General features: G+C 39.9%; 1 protein-coding gene across 6 annotated transcripts in view; it reads right to left on the bottom strand.

Moving 5' to 3' along the window:
- Window positions 1-17,303, bottom strand: part of atp8a1 (ATPase phospholipid transporting 8A1) — a 141,934-nt gene that overhangs the window by 24,692 nt on the left and 99,939 nt on the right. For all 6 annotated transcript variants that reach the window (XR_015777216.1, XM_088080891.1, XM_088080890.1 and 3 more), the window contains 4 exons: window positions 16,553-16,736; window positions 13,842-13,952; window positions 6,624-6,698; window positions 1,941-2,063 (listed from right to left, as the gene is read on the bottom strand). Coding sequence is in view for 5 of the 6 variants with exons in the window: in XM_088080891.1 (XP_087937017.1) it covers window positions 1,941-2,063; window positions 6,624-6,698; window positions 13,842-13,952; window positions 16,553-16,736 (493 nt within the window). In the remaining variant the exon portion in view is untranslated. The remainder of the gene's footprint in view (window positions 1-1,940; window positions 2,064-6,623; window positions 6,699-13,841; window positions 13,953-16,552; window positions 16,737-17,303) is intronic.

Genomic DNA, 17,303 nt, shown 5'->3' with positions numbered 1-17,303 from the left:
ACCTGGCCGAGTCATCATTTATGGGTCTTGGAAAATGTGGCCCAAACAAAATTGAGGTTCATTTGCTTCTAACTATCAGACGCATACTTTTGTGACCCTTTTTTGGCACAACGAGGTAATGAAATCTTAAAAAAAAAAGTTAATGAAAGGAAAATCTACCCTATAACGGAATTCAACCAAAATTTGGGATTAAATCAGCAGTTATGAGGACAAACATCTCTCTGATCGATGTCTGATGCTGTCAACTCTTGACACAAACACCACTTATTTAGTGTGTCTGTTTTTGTCACTGAAGGATCTCTATTCGTTCAGTTTCCTTTGACTATGAAAAAACATCCAGGTCATAACAAGTAGTGGATTTACTTACATTAAATCTCCAAATGACCTAAAGTGTGTTCATTAATCATGACTTTACATTCTCACATTTTTTCTGTAAGTTTTGTAATAACAGCTCAGACAGAGCGCAGACAGATGTGACATTTTGGAGGTACAAGTGGTGTATAGTGCTATTTGTGTGAGTACCAGAGCGCATCGTTGATGAGCGTGCATGCAGCCTTTGAATGCGCACGATATGTTGCAGGTTATATGACTATACTCCTTAAATTTCTTATTTTGTCCACATCACACAGACATTTAGTTTACTATTTACAGTGGAGGAAAACAAACCCCAAATTATGCCAATTACGATACTAGAATCAAAGAAATTAGACTTTTTGTCTTTAAAAAAAATTACTTGAACTGATTAATCAATGGCCAGATTAATTGGCAATTATTTATAGTTAACAACTAATCAATTAATCATTACTCGTTGCAGCTCTACGGGCTACATGTGACAATTATTGTTATTATCCATTGATCTCAATGTAATTCACCTTTACTTGGTCAATGTGAAAACTGTAACTTTTGACAGAAGTAAGTTGTCTTCATACATTTGTGTGGTCCTGAATGGGTTAAATTCAATCTGACAGCTTTGCTCTGAGAACAAACAACTCCCTCACTTAAACAAATTGCATAATTTTCCGCAACAAACGCCGTCACACAATGACAGCACGCTCTCTCTCTCTTCCTTCTGTCCCCCGACTCTTTCTGCTGCTTCCCCCAACCCATCTGACCTTCCCTGCCCCTGACCGCCATGGCCAATCCGTCTTTAATCCACCTCCATGCTGTGCTAACCAGGTCACCACGCCTGTGAGGAGGGTCCAGGGCTCTGGCTCAGCATGGAGAAAGGAGGAGACATCTTTATTACCAGCGGGGGAAAGCTAACGGACGGCCCCAGCAACCAGACAGAATAGGTCAAGGCAGGCCAAGCTGGGCTACGACTGGGGACCCGCCGACTACAGCTGCCAGGTCACTGTGACGGGCGCCACATCGGTCCTGAACAACACGACAGGAACATCTTGTGGCATTAATGTGATGTTAATTGATTGTAAAAACTGTAACATTTTACCTTTCTGTTTGTGTGGTGGGGCAAAAAATAATTGTCATTTTCAGATATATAGATATATAGATTGGTGAGTGTTTGGTGAAACTTAACAAAAGAGCTGTATAATATTCCCAAAATGGCTTTTAGAAGTTCATCTGCCAGAGGTGCTGACATGAGACAATGTTTGTAAACAGTAAATAAGGCCATGGAAACAGACCATATGCACCAAAAACAGGTATGGAAAACTATTAATATTAACTGAATACTAGTTTCCTACAACTCAGGAACATTTGCTTACAATACGGCACTAGATTTGGAGAAACATGAGAGATAGATATCAACAAATGATATTACTGTAGCTACAAAAAGCAGGACAGAGGTTATAAGAGATTTTTTAAAAGGAAACCACTCAAGATAACACATCAAATATGTGCAACAAAAACACCAAAGTGAAAAAAAAAACTAAAGTCATCTAACAATATAAAAATAAAGAACATGTGACAGAAACTTCTGTTACCTTGGTATTAAAACCCATTGCATTCTGGGAGGTTTTGTAGAGTTCTGGATATTTCAGCATGTTTTCTTTCCTGCAGGAGCGCTCGAATATCCCCAGAGTGAGAGGAGGCAGAGCAGTGAAGATCTGCATTACAAGAACACACAGAAATATCAGCAGTAAATCCCAGATGAACTGAGATTATTTTATGTTCACAAACATTTCAATTCAACATCACCTCCTTTACTGCTCTGTACTCAGAGCTGATGACATTTGAATATCTGTTGTCTAAAACATTAGTAAGCATGAACACACTTTTCTTATCTTGGAACAGTTTGTGTAAAACATAATCTCAATTTAAGATGTCCACATGCCCTTTCTTTTAGATTTTTAATCATATCTCATGTCATATGAAGAAAACTTTGAGATGCAACTGAGCAGACAGACCTTTTATATATATATATATATATATATATATATATATATATATATATATATATATATATATATATATATATATATATATAAAGCTTAGACACATATGTCAAATCAAGGGTTTGATCCTGTTTTGATAATCTTAAAAAAACATTTCAAAGATCAGACCATTTCTTTTCACTTAAAATCTGGAAACTGTTATCTATGCCTTCATAACTTCTCAATTAAACTACTGTATTTCCTTGCATCAGTAAAAAAATCCTTCTCCTGGCTTCAGCTCACCCAAAACTCTGCTGCAAAGACTTTGACTTTCACAGATCTTGGCTTCCTTACACTAGCTGCCTGTTGCTCTCAGAATACATTTTAATGTATTATTGATTACTTACAAAGCCCTGAAAGGCCTTGCTTTAAGTATCTCATCTGTGTCCCTTCTCGCACCCTGAGATTCTCGGATGCATCGCTCCCTGTCGTTCCGAGGTCCAGATTGATTCACAAAAGTGATAGGGTCTTTGCAGTCAGAGCTCCTGACCTGCCTGAAGAGATCAGGGCTGCTTACTTTTAAAAAAATGCTTTTTTAAAGTGATTCCATTTATATTTAAGGACATTTTAATTCATCAAAGCACTTTGTAGCTGTGTTTTAAAGGGTGCTATATAGATCAAACGTATTATTATTCATTACAATTACTGAATTGAAAGTGCGTATGGAAAGTGTGGCTCACACAGTCTTATAAAGTGTATTAATCTAACTAAACATGCTCTCTAAGTATTAAAGGAAAAATATCTATGCAACTTCAACTCAAAATCACTTTGCAAACCCGACTAAATTCATAAAACTACTTTGTTTAGTTCAAATTGTTTTTTATTGAATTTTCAAAAGACTGTAGTAAGGAAAAAAAAACAAAAAACAAAAAAAACAGAACAGTTTAAACTAAGAGCAGGTAGACACAATTGCATGGATACTATACATGGATCCCATCTCCAGCGTCATTTGTAATATATGTACATACGTAAAGTACTTCTTGGGCAGTTTTTTCCTTTTGCTTCAATTTGTTACATTTTCATTAGTCAACCCATGTACAGATACATGTCAAAAAAAAAAAAAAAGAAGAGAAGACAGAAGAGAAGGGGGGGGGGTTGTGGAGAGCTACTGATCTAATGTGGTTGCATCAAATTCACTTGTAAAGTATTCTAAAAAGTCTCGCCAAATTTTTTTGAACCTTTTAACAGAGCCCTGAATTGTGCATCTGATTTTTTCTAGCTTAAGAGACGCCATCACCTCACGGACCCAACGTGAATGGGATGGGGGTGTGGTGGATTTCCAACCAAAAAGGATGAGTCGGCGGGCTAGTAATGTTGAGAATGCTATAAAGTCTGAATGATGTTTTGATAGCCCGCTGTTGCTATGGGTAACCCCGAATACTGAGATAACTGGATCTGGCTCGATTCTTTTTTTACACATATGGGAGAATGTATTGAAGATCTCTGACCAGAATGTGTGTAGTTTTGAGCATGTCCAAAACATGTGTCCCAGAGTGGCAGGGGCCTGGTGGCATCTAATGCAGTCTGGATCTGAACCGGGGTATATCTGGGCCAGTCTGGCTCTACAGAGGTGCAGGCGGTTGAGTATCTTAAATTGAGCCAGTCCGTGCCTAACACAAATTGAGGATGTATGTACTCTTATGATAGCTCTTTGCCAGGTTTCCTCAGAAAGCTCCATGTACAAGTCTTCACCCCACCGTTCTTTCAAATGGTGAAGAGAGTTACCTTCCATGTCCTGTAAAATATTGTACAACTGAGACACACAGCCTGGTATGTGGGGCTTAAGCTACAAACATTCATCAAGTGGGCAGGCTGGAGGTATGTGCGGGAATGATGGAAAATACATACGAGTGAAATTGCGTATTTGAAGGTACCTGAAGAAGTGGGGCTTAGGTAGGTTGTACTTTTTAACAAACTGGTTAAAAGAGCCAAACAATCCATTAATGAATAGATCTCCCACACAATGGAGACCCTTCCCAAACCATGTCCGAAAAGCTGCATCTAGCAAGGAAGGTCTAAAGAGGATTAGCGATAAAGGCATTGACACCAAAGCTTCATGTAAGGCCAAAGTGTTTACGAAATTGGGTCCATATACGCAGAGTGCCTTCTCACAATTGGATTGTCTGTATGAGCCCCCCACTGCTAATGGTAATGGGCCACACAACATAGATGCTAAGGAGACTGGTGAACATGCTTGTTGTTCCATGAGAGACCAAATTGGACCTTCCCCTTTCACAAAGGTATTGTACCAGACAGTCACTTTGTGAATATTGCCCAATAATAATATAAAAGTTTGGCAGCGCTTAGACCTCCATTTGTTTTATGTTTCTCCAGTACAGATTTCCGTTATCGGTATGGTCTTTATTCCAAATGAATGTGCTAATATATTTGTCTAATTCTTTAAAATATGATTTCGCAAAAATGGGAACTGTCTGGAATAAGTATAGAAATTTTGGTAAAATAACCATCTTAACTGAGTTAATACGACCAGCCAGAGATAATGGAAGCGTTGACCAGCGATTGGTATCCTTCCTAGCTTGATCTATAAGTGGTCTAAAGTTAGATTTAAGAAGGTCTTTATAATGGCGTGTTACCTTGACTCCTAAATATGTTAGTGGACCAGTTGTGACTCTAAATTCACATGAATCAAAGGACATCGCCAATGCTTGACTATTAATGGGGAATAATACACTCTTTGTTAAATTGATTTTATAGCCTGAGGCCAAACTAAATTGTGAGATTGTGTCCAGGCACTTCGGAATAGAATTTTCAGGATCTGATATAAAAAGCAAAAGGTCGTCCGCATATAACGAGACTTTATGGACTTCGCCCCCCCTGTTGATTCCCAATATTTCATTGTTTTGTCGCAGAGCTATAGCCAATGGCTCAATGGCAAGATTAAATAGAAGAGGGGACACATAAAACTACTTTGGATGCACAGTGTAAATAGTTAAACATCTACTTGTTTCAAACTTATTGTAGATGCATCTTGTCTTCATCATCGCCACCAAGTCCATCTGTTACATTAAAGAAGACTTTGCTTCATTTTGTTTTCCACTTTTGCCATTCTTTATTTTACATCATTAGAGACCACTGACCTTAAAACCCTTTAGGGTTTCTTATTTTGATTCGTCATGCCTCAAGTCTGTTCATATGCAAAACTCATCTCCAACGAACATCTGCGATGCTCTTGACTAAGAAGCAGGTATTTAAGCCCAGCTAAAGTGTAATTTCTTAGTGGTGTTGTAATGTTGTTCTGTATAGCAGCTGCTGAGAGGGGACTGATGGTATTGTGTGGCTGGGGGTCTCAGTGGGTCAGTTGGTGTGAGTTCCCTGAAGGCCCATCTGGAGTGGGAGTCTGCAGGCCTCAGTCTGCAGGACCAGTGGGCCACAGGACATGCTCCACTGGGCTCCTTTCTTATTCAGAGGCAGGCCCAGGAAGATCTCCATTGAGGGGCGGATTCAGCCCACTGCTTCCGACAAACTCCCACTGAGCCTGAGGAATTCCCTCAGTTTTTGGATGAAGTGAAAGACTGAGCCCTCTTTCCATCCCCCAAATACAGTTCTGCCTCTAAGGTGGTGGTTTATTATGAAATGAATGCAGGAGGCAGGGCTGTGGAAATGTCCTTCTCACTTGACAGTTTGTCCCTCCCATAAATTACTTCCATTTGCGGCCGATCAGGAATGCGGGGAAGCTTCACTTCACACTTCTCTCATACATTTTTGTTTATTGAATTGAATTGATTTTAATACACAGTTTAAACTTACATATCAACTCCTTGTGGGTTTAACAGCATGGTATTAAAGATCAGACTTGCAGATGCACATGTTTTACTTCTACTTAATTCATGACAGATATGAAATATGAGTTCATTAGGAGTGGTCCCATTATAGAGCCCTGTGGGACTCCCAACATCAGCAGCCCGCTCAGTCGCTGCTCCAGTCTTCCTATTCTTTGTATCATTCAGACGTAGCTGCCTGTGCTAACTACACTTTTTGGGGCAAGCAAAGCTGTTGTTCTTTCGTATCGAGTACATAGTTTAGGGCACAGAGGGAATATGGACTTGACAACAGGTCATAAATAACGCAGACATTTTCCAAGATGTTGATGACATAGTCATGCAATAAAGGGATCAGTTTTGGCGCAACACGGCAAATCAGTTCTGTGTCAGAGAGCGATGGGGTAAAGGAGTAAAATGGGCTCATTAGAGAGTACATTTTATTAACACTCACCACGTTGTACAAGCCGATGCACCAGCGTTCAAACAGGATCTGGCCTGAGAAGCCATTGACAAACGCGAACCAGATCTAAGGAAGACAAAATCACATGATGAAAGGAGTCAGAGCAGCGAAAATAACAACAAACAGCAATTGTGGTGCAACGCCTTTTTATATAAAACATTTTATATAACACTTAAGACATCTTGGAAAGGTACATCAGCTAAATGCATAACATTTTAAAGGGACAGTTTAACCCCGAAAAACCCAAATATATTTCTCTACTTACCTGTAGCGCTATTTATCAATCTAGATTGTTTTGGCCTACCTTCTCTCTAATATAATGAAATTCGATGTCACTCAGTTTGTGGTGCTCAAAGTGCCAAAAAGAGAAGAGATTTCTGTGTCAAATATATTTTTTATTTTATTAATTAATTTATTTATTTTGGTGCTTTGAGCATCATAAGGCAGGCACCATCTAGTTCCATTATATTCAAGAGAAGACAGACATCTCTTCAGCTGATATCTCCAACACTTGACAACTCACACCAACACAATCTAGATAAATAAATAGATCTATAGGTAAGAAGAAAAATATGTATGTGTGATTTTAGGACCAGCTGTCTCTTTTTAGAATTTCTCGTTTCAATTGAAAATCCAAAACAACAAGGATGCTGTCATGTCCAAAATATTCACATCTCCCTTTCCCTTTACCGTCATTTTAATCATTAAGGGACTTAGTCATGGATTTGATATTATAGGCTTCAAACGGACAATGAAAACAGTAAATCTCCTTGGTGTTTCTAATTGGCCTTTCGGTGTATGCTTTCCATTAGTGACAGTGAGAGTGAGTGGTTACCATAATCAGATTTGAGACAGGCTCACTGTGTCTACAGACTAACTGTCCATTTTTTCACCACACTTCACTCTTCACTGTCTTATGAGAGCGGAGACTTCAAACAATAATATGAAAAATATCAAAGAGTGAATGGCTCCTGCTAATATATCTTAAAAAATATTTAAAGAGTGATGCATCTTGTAATAATGTTCATTTTGGGAGCAAAGCAGGAAAAATAAATGCTTCCCGTAATTTCAAAATAAATAACTAAATGATTCTAAGACTAATGCAGGTTTGTTTGAAGTGCTAACCTGTGATCAGCATCTCATCCATCTAAGTCAGCCAGGCCTCAAACTCAGGAAAGGCAGAGAAGCCACAACAGAATGAAGCAGAAACAAATGAGCGACAGCGGGAAAGCCAAGACCTCTAGATGCCACCTGAGGGATGCAAATTATCGACTGGATTCATCACAGGATTACCTGCAAACATACATCAAGCCCACTATTTCCCTCCTTGATCCATCTGAAGACAAGTGGGTGATAGACGAGGTAAGTTATAGGGGCAGAGCCGGGGCCTGTGGGTCTCTGAATGATGGAGACTTTGATATATTGCGTCAGGAAAGGCAGACAGAGGTAATGTAAACCATATGCAGGGTGGAGATGAGGCCTGGGTGGACGTATCTTGATTAGTCATACTTATCTGAACAAAACAATGCTTTTGAGATCAGGACAGAAGCCAGGTATTGTAAATGAACTATACTGACGTGCTAGTAGAGAAGTTTAAATGAAGTATCAAGAAAGAAAAATGGCACGTGTTCATTTTTTTATCATTATTGTAAGGCAGATTTGTCTGACGTATCCTGGAGAAAAACTGCAGTCTGACAACTGCTTGTATATACTGACAGTGAATCAGAGTTTGACACTCCGTGGTCCAGAACCAGCTCTTGCTCACGCCAGATCTGTCAAGGGAACATCAGGGGTGCTGTGTTTTGGCCATGGCCTACCAAGCATTTCCTCGCTTCATTTAACTTCATTATGAAGGCATGAACTGCTACAAATTCTCAGATTAGGACAAAGCCTATTTGTGGGCCCCACCCGCCCGCTGCCACTCTACACGACCACTACCAATCTGCCACTGGCCCTTCCCATTTAATCGTGTAAGCATATGCATGAAAACAAATGTCTGTCACCCCCCTGCCTACATTCCCGTGGTGAGGTGGGGGTGGTGGGTGCCTATAGATGAGGACTGTGTTTATGTGCGTGCCCTCGGACCCTGCCCCCTCACCTCCCCTCTCTACCACACCCACCCATCACAGATCCAACCCTCCTCTCCATCAGGTGCACTCTACCATGATGTTGTTTCTTTTATATGAGGGGGGCCTAGTTTCAGTTTCACGTGGGATGTTCCTCCTCCATGTGGCTCTGTGAGCATGAGAATCAGGAGGTGTACAGTACATCTGTTGGCAGTGCAAGAATAGTTTGAAGTGTTTTGGCTTGCCGAAAATTCCATTCGTTGCTATGGGTTGTGTTTAGGCGAAGCCCGAGCCATGAGGCAGGTTGAACCATTAGCGTGGCTCAAGCAACGGTAACGAGAGGCTAGCGAGTAGGTCAAACTGCTGAATTAATTACCGCTCTGCCCAATGAGAGGCTCTGGGGCTGATATATTGTTGTGCTAAGTTAAAAAAGGCTCCTATTCATAGCATGTGGTTACTGCCTCTGTGTGAGTGTTTTGGCCTGGTCCTTGGGGTCCCAATAGCTCCTCTCTCTTTCTCCCTCTCCCATCTCTTGAGGGGCAGATGCATTGATTTGCTCATTAGGGGAAGTACCAGGCAGGATTTTTCTTCCCCTTTTCTTCTCCTCATTGAGTGCCACTCAGCGGAGGGGTGTGGCTGGCCTCTCTCCCCGACTGCACATCGTGAAAAACAGTAATGGAGGGAAGCGGGAGCGGAGAAAAGGGGGATTGGGCAGCGGCTAGCCGATAAGAGAGCTTCTTGCATATTCATCAGTGAATCAAAAATCATTGATTCCAAGGCTGCTCTGGTCTAGAAGTGGCTATGGGCTGGAGGGATGAAGGAGGGGTAGCATGACATTTGTCCCTAACAATGTGAGTCCTGATACTCTTAAGCTTAGCTCTGCAGAATTGCTAATGGAATTCATACACAAAGCAAGCAAAGAATGAAGAGGGACATAAAGAAGGAGCTGATAAATATGCTGGAAATATGTGGAGCTGCAAACACAAGTTGCCTCACAATGCCAGGCACGGTCTCTGTGGATTCATTCAGCGTGCAATGGTCGGCGAGCTTTGCTCTGTGACTCTGAGCCGCCTCTGACTACACTGAGCCGCGCTGAATGAGCTTTCATGTAATTGCCTCATAAATGCCACTTGTCCATCAGCCCCCTCTGTAGCGCCCTGGCAACGTGTCAATCAAACATGAGTGGCCAGCTGGATCGGTCATTTGAATGAAGTTGCTATGGCTTCCTTTTGGAAAGGTCTCTTAGCTTTAATGTGGCTGAATTCAATTCTTTTCACTCCCATCCTTTAGTTAATGGTGTAATTTGTAACAAAGTGGGAGTTATGAATTCTGCTTAAAGTTCGATAGGCGTTAGTCCATGTTGAAAAAATATTTGAGTAATTAAAACCGCCTTTTTCAATTAGATAAAGTCATGCTTGTAGTGTGATCATGCTTGAACTGTTCTCTAACTGATTAGGAGAAGGAATGCAACCCATAATCAACAGCATGGGGAGAGCCAAAAGAAACACTGTGAAGCAGTTCCAGCTGTCAGTCAATCACCCACTGGAGTGACAGCCTCACTTTCTGACTCACAATTAACCCTCAGAGAGTCACAGAAAATCCTGAATGATCACATAAAACTATTCCAAGAGTTTCGCTCACATTCACGTCTTCCACAAAAGCCGTAGAATCCTTCACCCTCCTACTCTATGTCTCTTAAAAAGACCAAGTGGAAAGAGAGGGAGACGAAAAGAGGCTTAAACACAGAGTCTCCAAGTCCCGGTATTCAAATCGTAACACACACTGTACCAGACAATGGCACTGCGGACAAAAAAGTTAAAATTCCCGTCAACATCCTCAATTCTCTCCTTGCAAGGTAGCCTGGGAGTCGACTGGAAAAACATGCAAGCACAAAAGTAAACCTATTAGTGCAACAAATGCAGCTTTTACCCATACCCCGGGGTTCCTGGTGTGTTAGATGTCAGGGTCTTACAAAACAGGCACATTTGAAATATTGAAGCAGCCTAACGGTGAAGAATTGTCCCATTATCTAGTTGAATCCCCTGAAGGAGCGTAGCGAGGGGGAAGGGGGAGTTATGTTTTCAAAGAGCAACAAAAGGTGTGCTAGAAAGAAGCTCGCCCTGCAGACAGAACTATAGATGTTATGTGCCAATTGTAGGAAAAGGCCGGCTTTGAAAAAGGGACCTGGTGTGTTTCAAAGAGGAGCTGTGGTCGGACACACACAGAACACAGATAACAATGTTGAGAGGAATTTTAAACAGGTTTTAATGTGATTGTAGCAAACAGGTCCTGTTAAGATTTAAATAAAAAGTGAATATCTGAATAAAAGACGAAAAGGGGTTTGTATACAAGCTGTGCTGCCTCTTTTAGACTTTAACACCGTAAATCTTTTAACGTGGTTAAAAACAGAGACAAAAAGAAATTCAACAGTCAGATGAAATTATGTAACGTTTCTGTCGAAAGAAAATTCAATTAGCCACTAAATCAATTTCATTTTGGATCTGCATTAACGGCTGGTATTTCACCTTATCTTAAAAAGGGTAGCACGCTCAAACAGTTGCGGTTCCTATAACTTCAGTCTGGAAAGAGACCGACTGCCCTCGTTCACTGCAGGTCACAATAAGCCAGACGCAGACACACTGGAATGTAAACGGTAGTCTACTGATTCTCCACGCTATATATACTCAAATGAGATCAGAGGTCAAGTGTCACAGAACGAGGATGAACAAAAGACAGTTTTAAAGTACTCATATTTCCATGACAGGTTTTGTGGTGATGATATTTAAAAGCATGTGCCTGATCCTTTTTGAACCACCGCAGAGCAGAAACAGGGAGCACTCTCCAAATTGTCCCCTTTCCTCAGCGCAAAGGCAGAGGAAGAGTGTAAATCACTTGCTTACTATGGCTACGAGGCCCCATCAAGCAACATAAGTAGAGTGGGGCTCATTTCTTTTTCTTTTGTACATTTTCCTCTGTCCTTCATTGTCTTGTCTTAAAACTACTTTTCAGATTATTTTTAGGTCATTTTCTTCATAACCTTTTAGTAACTTATTGCAGTTTGTGCAATTTATTTATTTATATAGTTTATTTCATGGGGATAATGCAAATGAACATAGTACAATTTCAGCCTATAAGAAACAAGCTTTAGAAACTAATGTTTCCACATACAGAGATTAAAGCTGTTGCTATTTTCCAACTCTTGTTCTAGCTTGGCTTTTGGTAAAAAGTGTCTATCAAAGGTGTCTGAACGACCACAAGAAACTTTTGTCTAACCGGGTTGCACTGGAATTTAACTTGTAATGTGAGCACAGTTCACTCCTATAAGCATTAGACTCCAAGCTAAGAAGATAACATGCAGTGCAGCATTGTATCTCCACTGACGTTCCTGATATGTTGTGTGGGACAAACAGTCATTAGTTACTTCAGATTTAGACTTTTTGAGAAGATGCAATGTTGCTGCTTCCGTCAGACACGTGCAGGCCAGCAGATCAAAACATTGCAGCACTCCCGATGATAAAGCTGCTGCTGATAGGAAGCACTTAACCTGTCTGGTCATTCTTGGTTATAGCTCTGAACCTGCAATCAGTACTGAGTCTGGTATCTGTCAAATGCCATCAAAACCCACCGCACACCAGCAGACCGATGGTGGGAGAAACTTGTGTTTGAACTTTCTTACTAACCATCATCCACTGATATACAAGCAGAGCAGAGTGGATGGCGAACAGTGATAACGTGCTAATACATTTTCCATCCAAAGCAGATATTCCTGGATCATCAGTACAGTAAAGCTTTAATATTCACAGGGCTGATCAAAAATTCACTGTCTTAACTTTATCTTGACAAATTTCTCCAACAGATGTCATGAGATTAATTGTCAAATCATGAGATCTAAAGCATTTGAACATTTTGAAAACATTTCGTTTTCAGACTTTGTGGATTTTGCTCAAGCGTAAAACTAGACAACCATTAAACTAGTAGATAACATTTTTTGTGAATCTAGTGTGAGTGTGTGTGAGAGAGAGAGTGACAGAGGGAGCAAAGTGAAGGTTGACTATTGCAAGTAATGATGTAAATATTTACCTTTTTGTCTTCTTTTTAACATAACTTACTTTATTCACGATTTTGTATGTATCCTTGATATCCTCTTCTTTTTGGAATTGGAAAGTAGCAATAGATATAATCTCTGTATGTGAAACATCAGCTACTACAGCTTGTTTATAACAGGCTGTAATTTGCATTGTCCCTGTCAAAAAAATATATAAATAAATGTTTCTGTAAAATATTAATAACTAAGACGCAGGTTGGGCCTATTCATGCAAAGCGCGTGTTTCCCTAAAGTCGGCAGCTAAAGATAATTCACACGTCCAAAATCTGATGATTTGGACATAGATTACAATGGTAAAAATTGACACTTTGATGCATTTGGGTCAGCCCTAGTTGATAAATGCGTGGTTACAATGAAAGTGTAACGTGATTAAAACTGTTTTTTTTTCACTAACATTAGGTATACTAAAGCCCATAGGGGTGAACTTTGTGGGCTCCAAGATGTCACAGATTTGTAAAGTGGATGGCACTTTTCAATGCATTGTTGGAATAACTTGTAATGACTCTTAAAATGCAAATAAAAATTGTGATTTTAGCTAACTGGCGGTGGTAAGCATGACGTGGAGCAGAATAAACCCAAGCCTCTCATGGCTTATTGCTTTATACTAATAATAACATAATCCTAAGGCAGAAAAATAAATGGGTAGCAATGCTGGTGAGACGGCTGCACAATTATTCAAATGAGCTGTGTGGATTAATATTCTAAGGATCCAATACCTGGCAAGGATTTCCGAAAGGCAGGCCTTTCTGTTAATTAGGTGTAGTTTTCCCTTCATTACTGAGCGTCTGTGAGTGTGCCTGTTTGTTTGTGTATATTCTGTCTAGGTACGTCAAAACTCAAACTATTGGCCCGGGAGTCGCACCAACTGGCAGGTAATGTGAAGGGCCAGTCAACAGAAATACAAACATGGAAACTCTAACAAGGAATCTTTGCCTTTACACCTAATCATGTCATGAGGGAAAATCTCAAAGCTTTGCATTCAGATCTGCTTCACTGCATGACGCTCTTGAGTCTTGAGAGCTCCTGTGTGAGACTCACCTCAATGATGTAGAGGACAATATTCTTGTAGAAGCAGTACAGGATACACTTGGCTACACGGTTGTAATTCCAGGCTCCGTGGACGAGCAGCAGATTCTTCAAGTATTTGAACTGTGTGGGAGGGGAGTAAATGGAGGAAAACGACAAGATGAATGAATAGCAAGGGTCTGTGTACAGTATACCGTTTAATGGTTCCTCATAATCAGAGATCAGTGCTGGAACAGTGAAGCAGCTACAGGAACTTCAAGATTAAAGAAAGCAGCAGCGTTTTGTCATCCCCTCGGCAGAGAGGACTGATGAGGCATTGTGGCCAAAGACTCTCACTAACACATGCCAGAAATGTCTAGTTAAAGATTGTGAGATCAAGCTTTGAGTTGATGAAAATGGGGGAGTTCATATGGGGGTATTGGTCTCCCAGGGCTCAGCATAATAGTTAAATGGCTTTATAATTATACCACCATTTAGGGACCGTGGTGAGCTTACAATTTCAGTGCAATTTCTGGCTGATAAGTGTGATTACATTGGAGCAGAACTTCGAGGCAAGTGTTTCATCTTAGTTGCCAGTAAATGACTAAAATAAATTGCACAATCTACACTGCATCCTCTTGCCATCTAACAAAATGTCTAAAAAGTCTCAGAAACCTACAACAGCATATTGAAGGACAAGAAATGTGATTTCATTTAGTTTTTCTCGCAAAATTGTGACTGAGTTTTTTTCTTGTAAATCTTTAACTTCATAATCTCAAAGAATATTTAAGGTTTTTTTCTTGTAAAATTATTATTCAAATCACAAGGAATATCTCTTTTTTTTGCAAAAGTTTTTCTTGCTGATATATTTGTGACTTTGTAATGTCACAGAACACTTGAGATTTTATAGGACATTTTTTTCTTGTATATATATTACTAGTATGTCAGAGAATATCCCTTTTTCCAGCAAATTAGCTACTGTAATCTCAGAGAATATCCAAGTTTTTTTTCTTATATTCTAATGTTTTTAATCTCGTAAATTCAGAGTTTTGATTACTGGAATCCCCCTCACCTGACTCTGAATTCCTTTTTTTGTAGGAGGTACGAGGAGTAGAATCAAATTTACTTTTTGTTTTTTTGAAAAAAACAGTTTTGTTTATTTTAAAACCTTCTTGTCTTTCAGCATTGTCGCAGTATTCTGTGTTGGAATGACAGCACAGTGGGAGCCCGCAGTTTGTCTGACCCCTTGCATAGTCGGATCAAACATCAGTTAACACAAACCTCAGCTGATGACGGACGGAGAGCAGAGGTGCCTCGGCCTAAAGCCTCTTCACTCTCCACTTGCTTTAACAGATAACTGAGCTTTCAAGTATTAAGTCTTAGAAACTAGCTCCCTAATAACCTACAGCAGCAAGAAGCTCATCTGATACTCTCAAACATTAATATAAATCATGTAAAGGCAATGAAAAAACAAGTTACACAACTTCTAAAGATTGATTTCAGTTTGCAGTCTGCAAATTACAGTTAATGTACCGTTACGCCAATATATGGAAAACACCACTGGAAGTCTGGAGGTGTAATTTAATTTGATGCTGGGACACAACCTAAATGGATTATAAGAGGCCATGTGTCTTTGAAAGACATACACTTTTACATGTCATGACGATTGAAGGGGGCACTTTAAGACAAACCCAAGTTCCTAAATGGTAATTGCATACTGAAGCACAGAGAGCATACTGTGTTTTAGTCAGCTATTGGTTTCCCATACTCTCAAGCCCCCTGGCTGTAATAGAAACATGATGTACTGAATGGTGTGCGGTGTAGAAATGGAGCCATGACACAGGAACTCCGTGGCTTTTGTTACTTACGGGTATCACATATCAATGCAGAGTTTCAGACCAACTGGTTACTGTGATGAAAGTATGTATTTGAGTAGCATTTTGCCGGGATCTGTTTCTCTTTGGTTATGTTTAGAGTTAGGTGTCAGCAGATGGCTGTTTTACAGGTGTTATTGCTTCACTGTATAAGCAGCAGATATATGACCCATTGTCACTCAGAACAATGTGCCAAGCTATCACTAACACATATTTACACCTGAGATGATTATGATGGGGCTGACAGTTTGTGGAATCTGAATTTTAAAAAAAACCCAGATTGGCATCGATGTCGTTGCATTGCTGCCAAATTGAGGACATGCACCTGAACATATTTTGATCACGTTAAAAGCACATTTTAACATGGTGAAAGTGTAAAACCTGGTCTTCTGGTCTCATTGTTTTCATTTTATGTAAATAATTTAGGTTAGAGTCGGTTTGTTAATGTTTTAGTTCCAACAGGAATAACTTTTCCAAGGTGTGAATTTTACATTGTTTAGCTTTATAAATCTTCAATATTGTCTTCTAGTCTGAATATAATTTTCACTTACGCAGCAAATCAATTAAACTGAGACTTAAGTGCATTTGCATAATTTTTTTCTGAACCTTTCCGAATTCAGATGGGACACCCCCAGAATGGCCGAATGTTGTGCTGCTTCAATGTCGCTGCCGTTAATAATTGTGGGACAGAATTATGTTCTTTCCTTTTGTAAAAGATGTTCTAGTCTATCCTATTTATGAAAAGAAACCCTTAAGCACATTTCCTTAGTATTGAGATAACTCACATGGTTGCCACTTCGATACCTCTGGGTCATTTCACTCAGTTAGGGACTTTTTAAGCCAAAAAAACCCCAAAAAATTACTACTCACCTGGGCAATAGAGTAGTCAGAGGAGTTTGCAGCTTGCAGACCCTCGTTGCCTGAGATTCCCACACCGACATGAGCTGTCTGGATCATTCCCACGTCGTTAGCGCCGTCACCAATAGCCAGCGTGATCACCTTCACCTGTTTCTTCACCATCTCCACCACCTCTGACTTCTGGAGAGGAGATACTCTAAAAAGGAGCAGCAATACAGGGAATTATATAAAAAGGGTATTTAACACTTTAAAATCTGGATGGATGTAAGTTTTTCTTGTTAACCCTTTTTTAAAGGGTTAACGAAACTAGACATTGATTTGTGTTATTCAGCGAGTGAAGTAAATGTGTTGTGATAACCTTGGTGCGAGCACAGTTAGTCAGACAGTGTGTAGTGCAAAGGACAAGGCAAGACATACATTAATGAAAATATCCCTCAAGAATGTATCGCCCAGGATCGCCCTTTTCCATTATTGGGCAGCATAATTGGGGTGTGCAAAAAATAATATTAATTCTTGAGATCAGCACTTGGCAAAACCCAAAGCTCTTCCTTAACTTTGTAGAATCGTAGGTTGAGGCGTACAGTCATGCCAAACTGACTGAACATCATAAAAATAAACGTAAGGGCATTTTATGCAGAATATTTCCTTAAAGATATACAGTGCTATGCAGGACTTCCCTAAAAAACAACTGAGAGACTTCAAAGGTAATCCCTCTCAATCATAATGTATGACCCACTAGAAGTGTGTGGAGTTTATCTGCAGA

The sequence above is a fragment of the Plectropomus leopardus genome, chromosome 8 (genome assembly GCF_026936395.1).
Source record: "Plectropomus leopardus strain MGB_pleo_1.0 chromosome 8, ASM2693639v1, whole genome shotgun sequence".
Classification (NCBI taxonomy): Eukaryota; Metazoa; Chordata; class Actinopteri; order Perciformes; family Serranidae; genus Plectropomus; species Plectropomus leopardus.
Note: the sequence above shows the minus strand (reverse complement) of the source record. Positions and strands in the feature narration are given on the sequence as shown.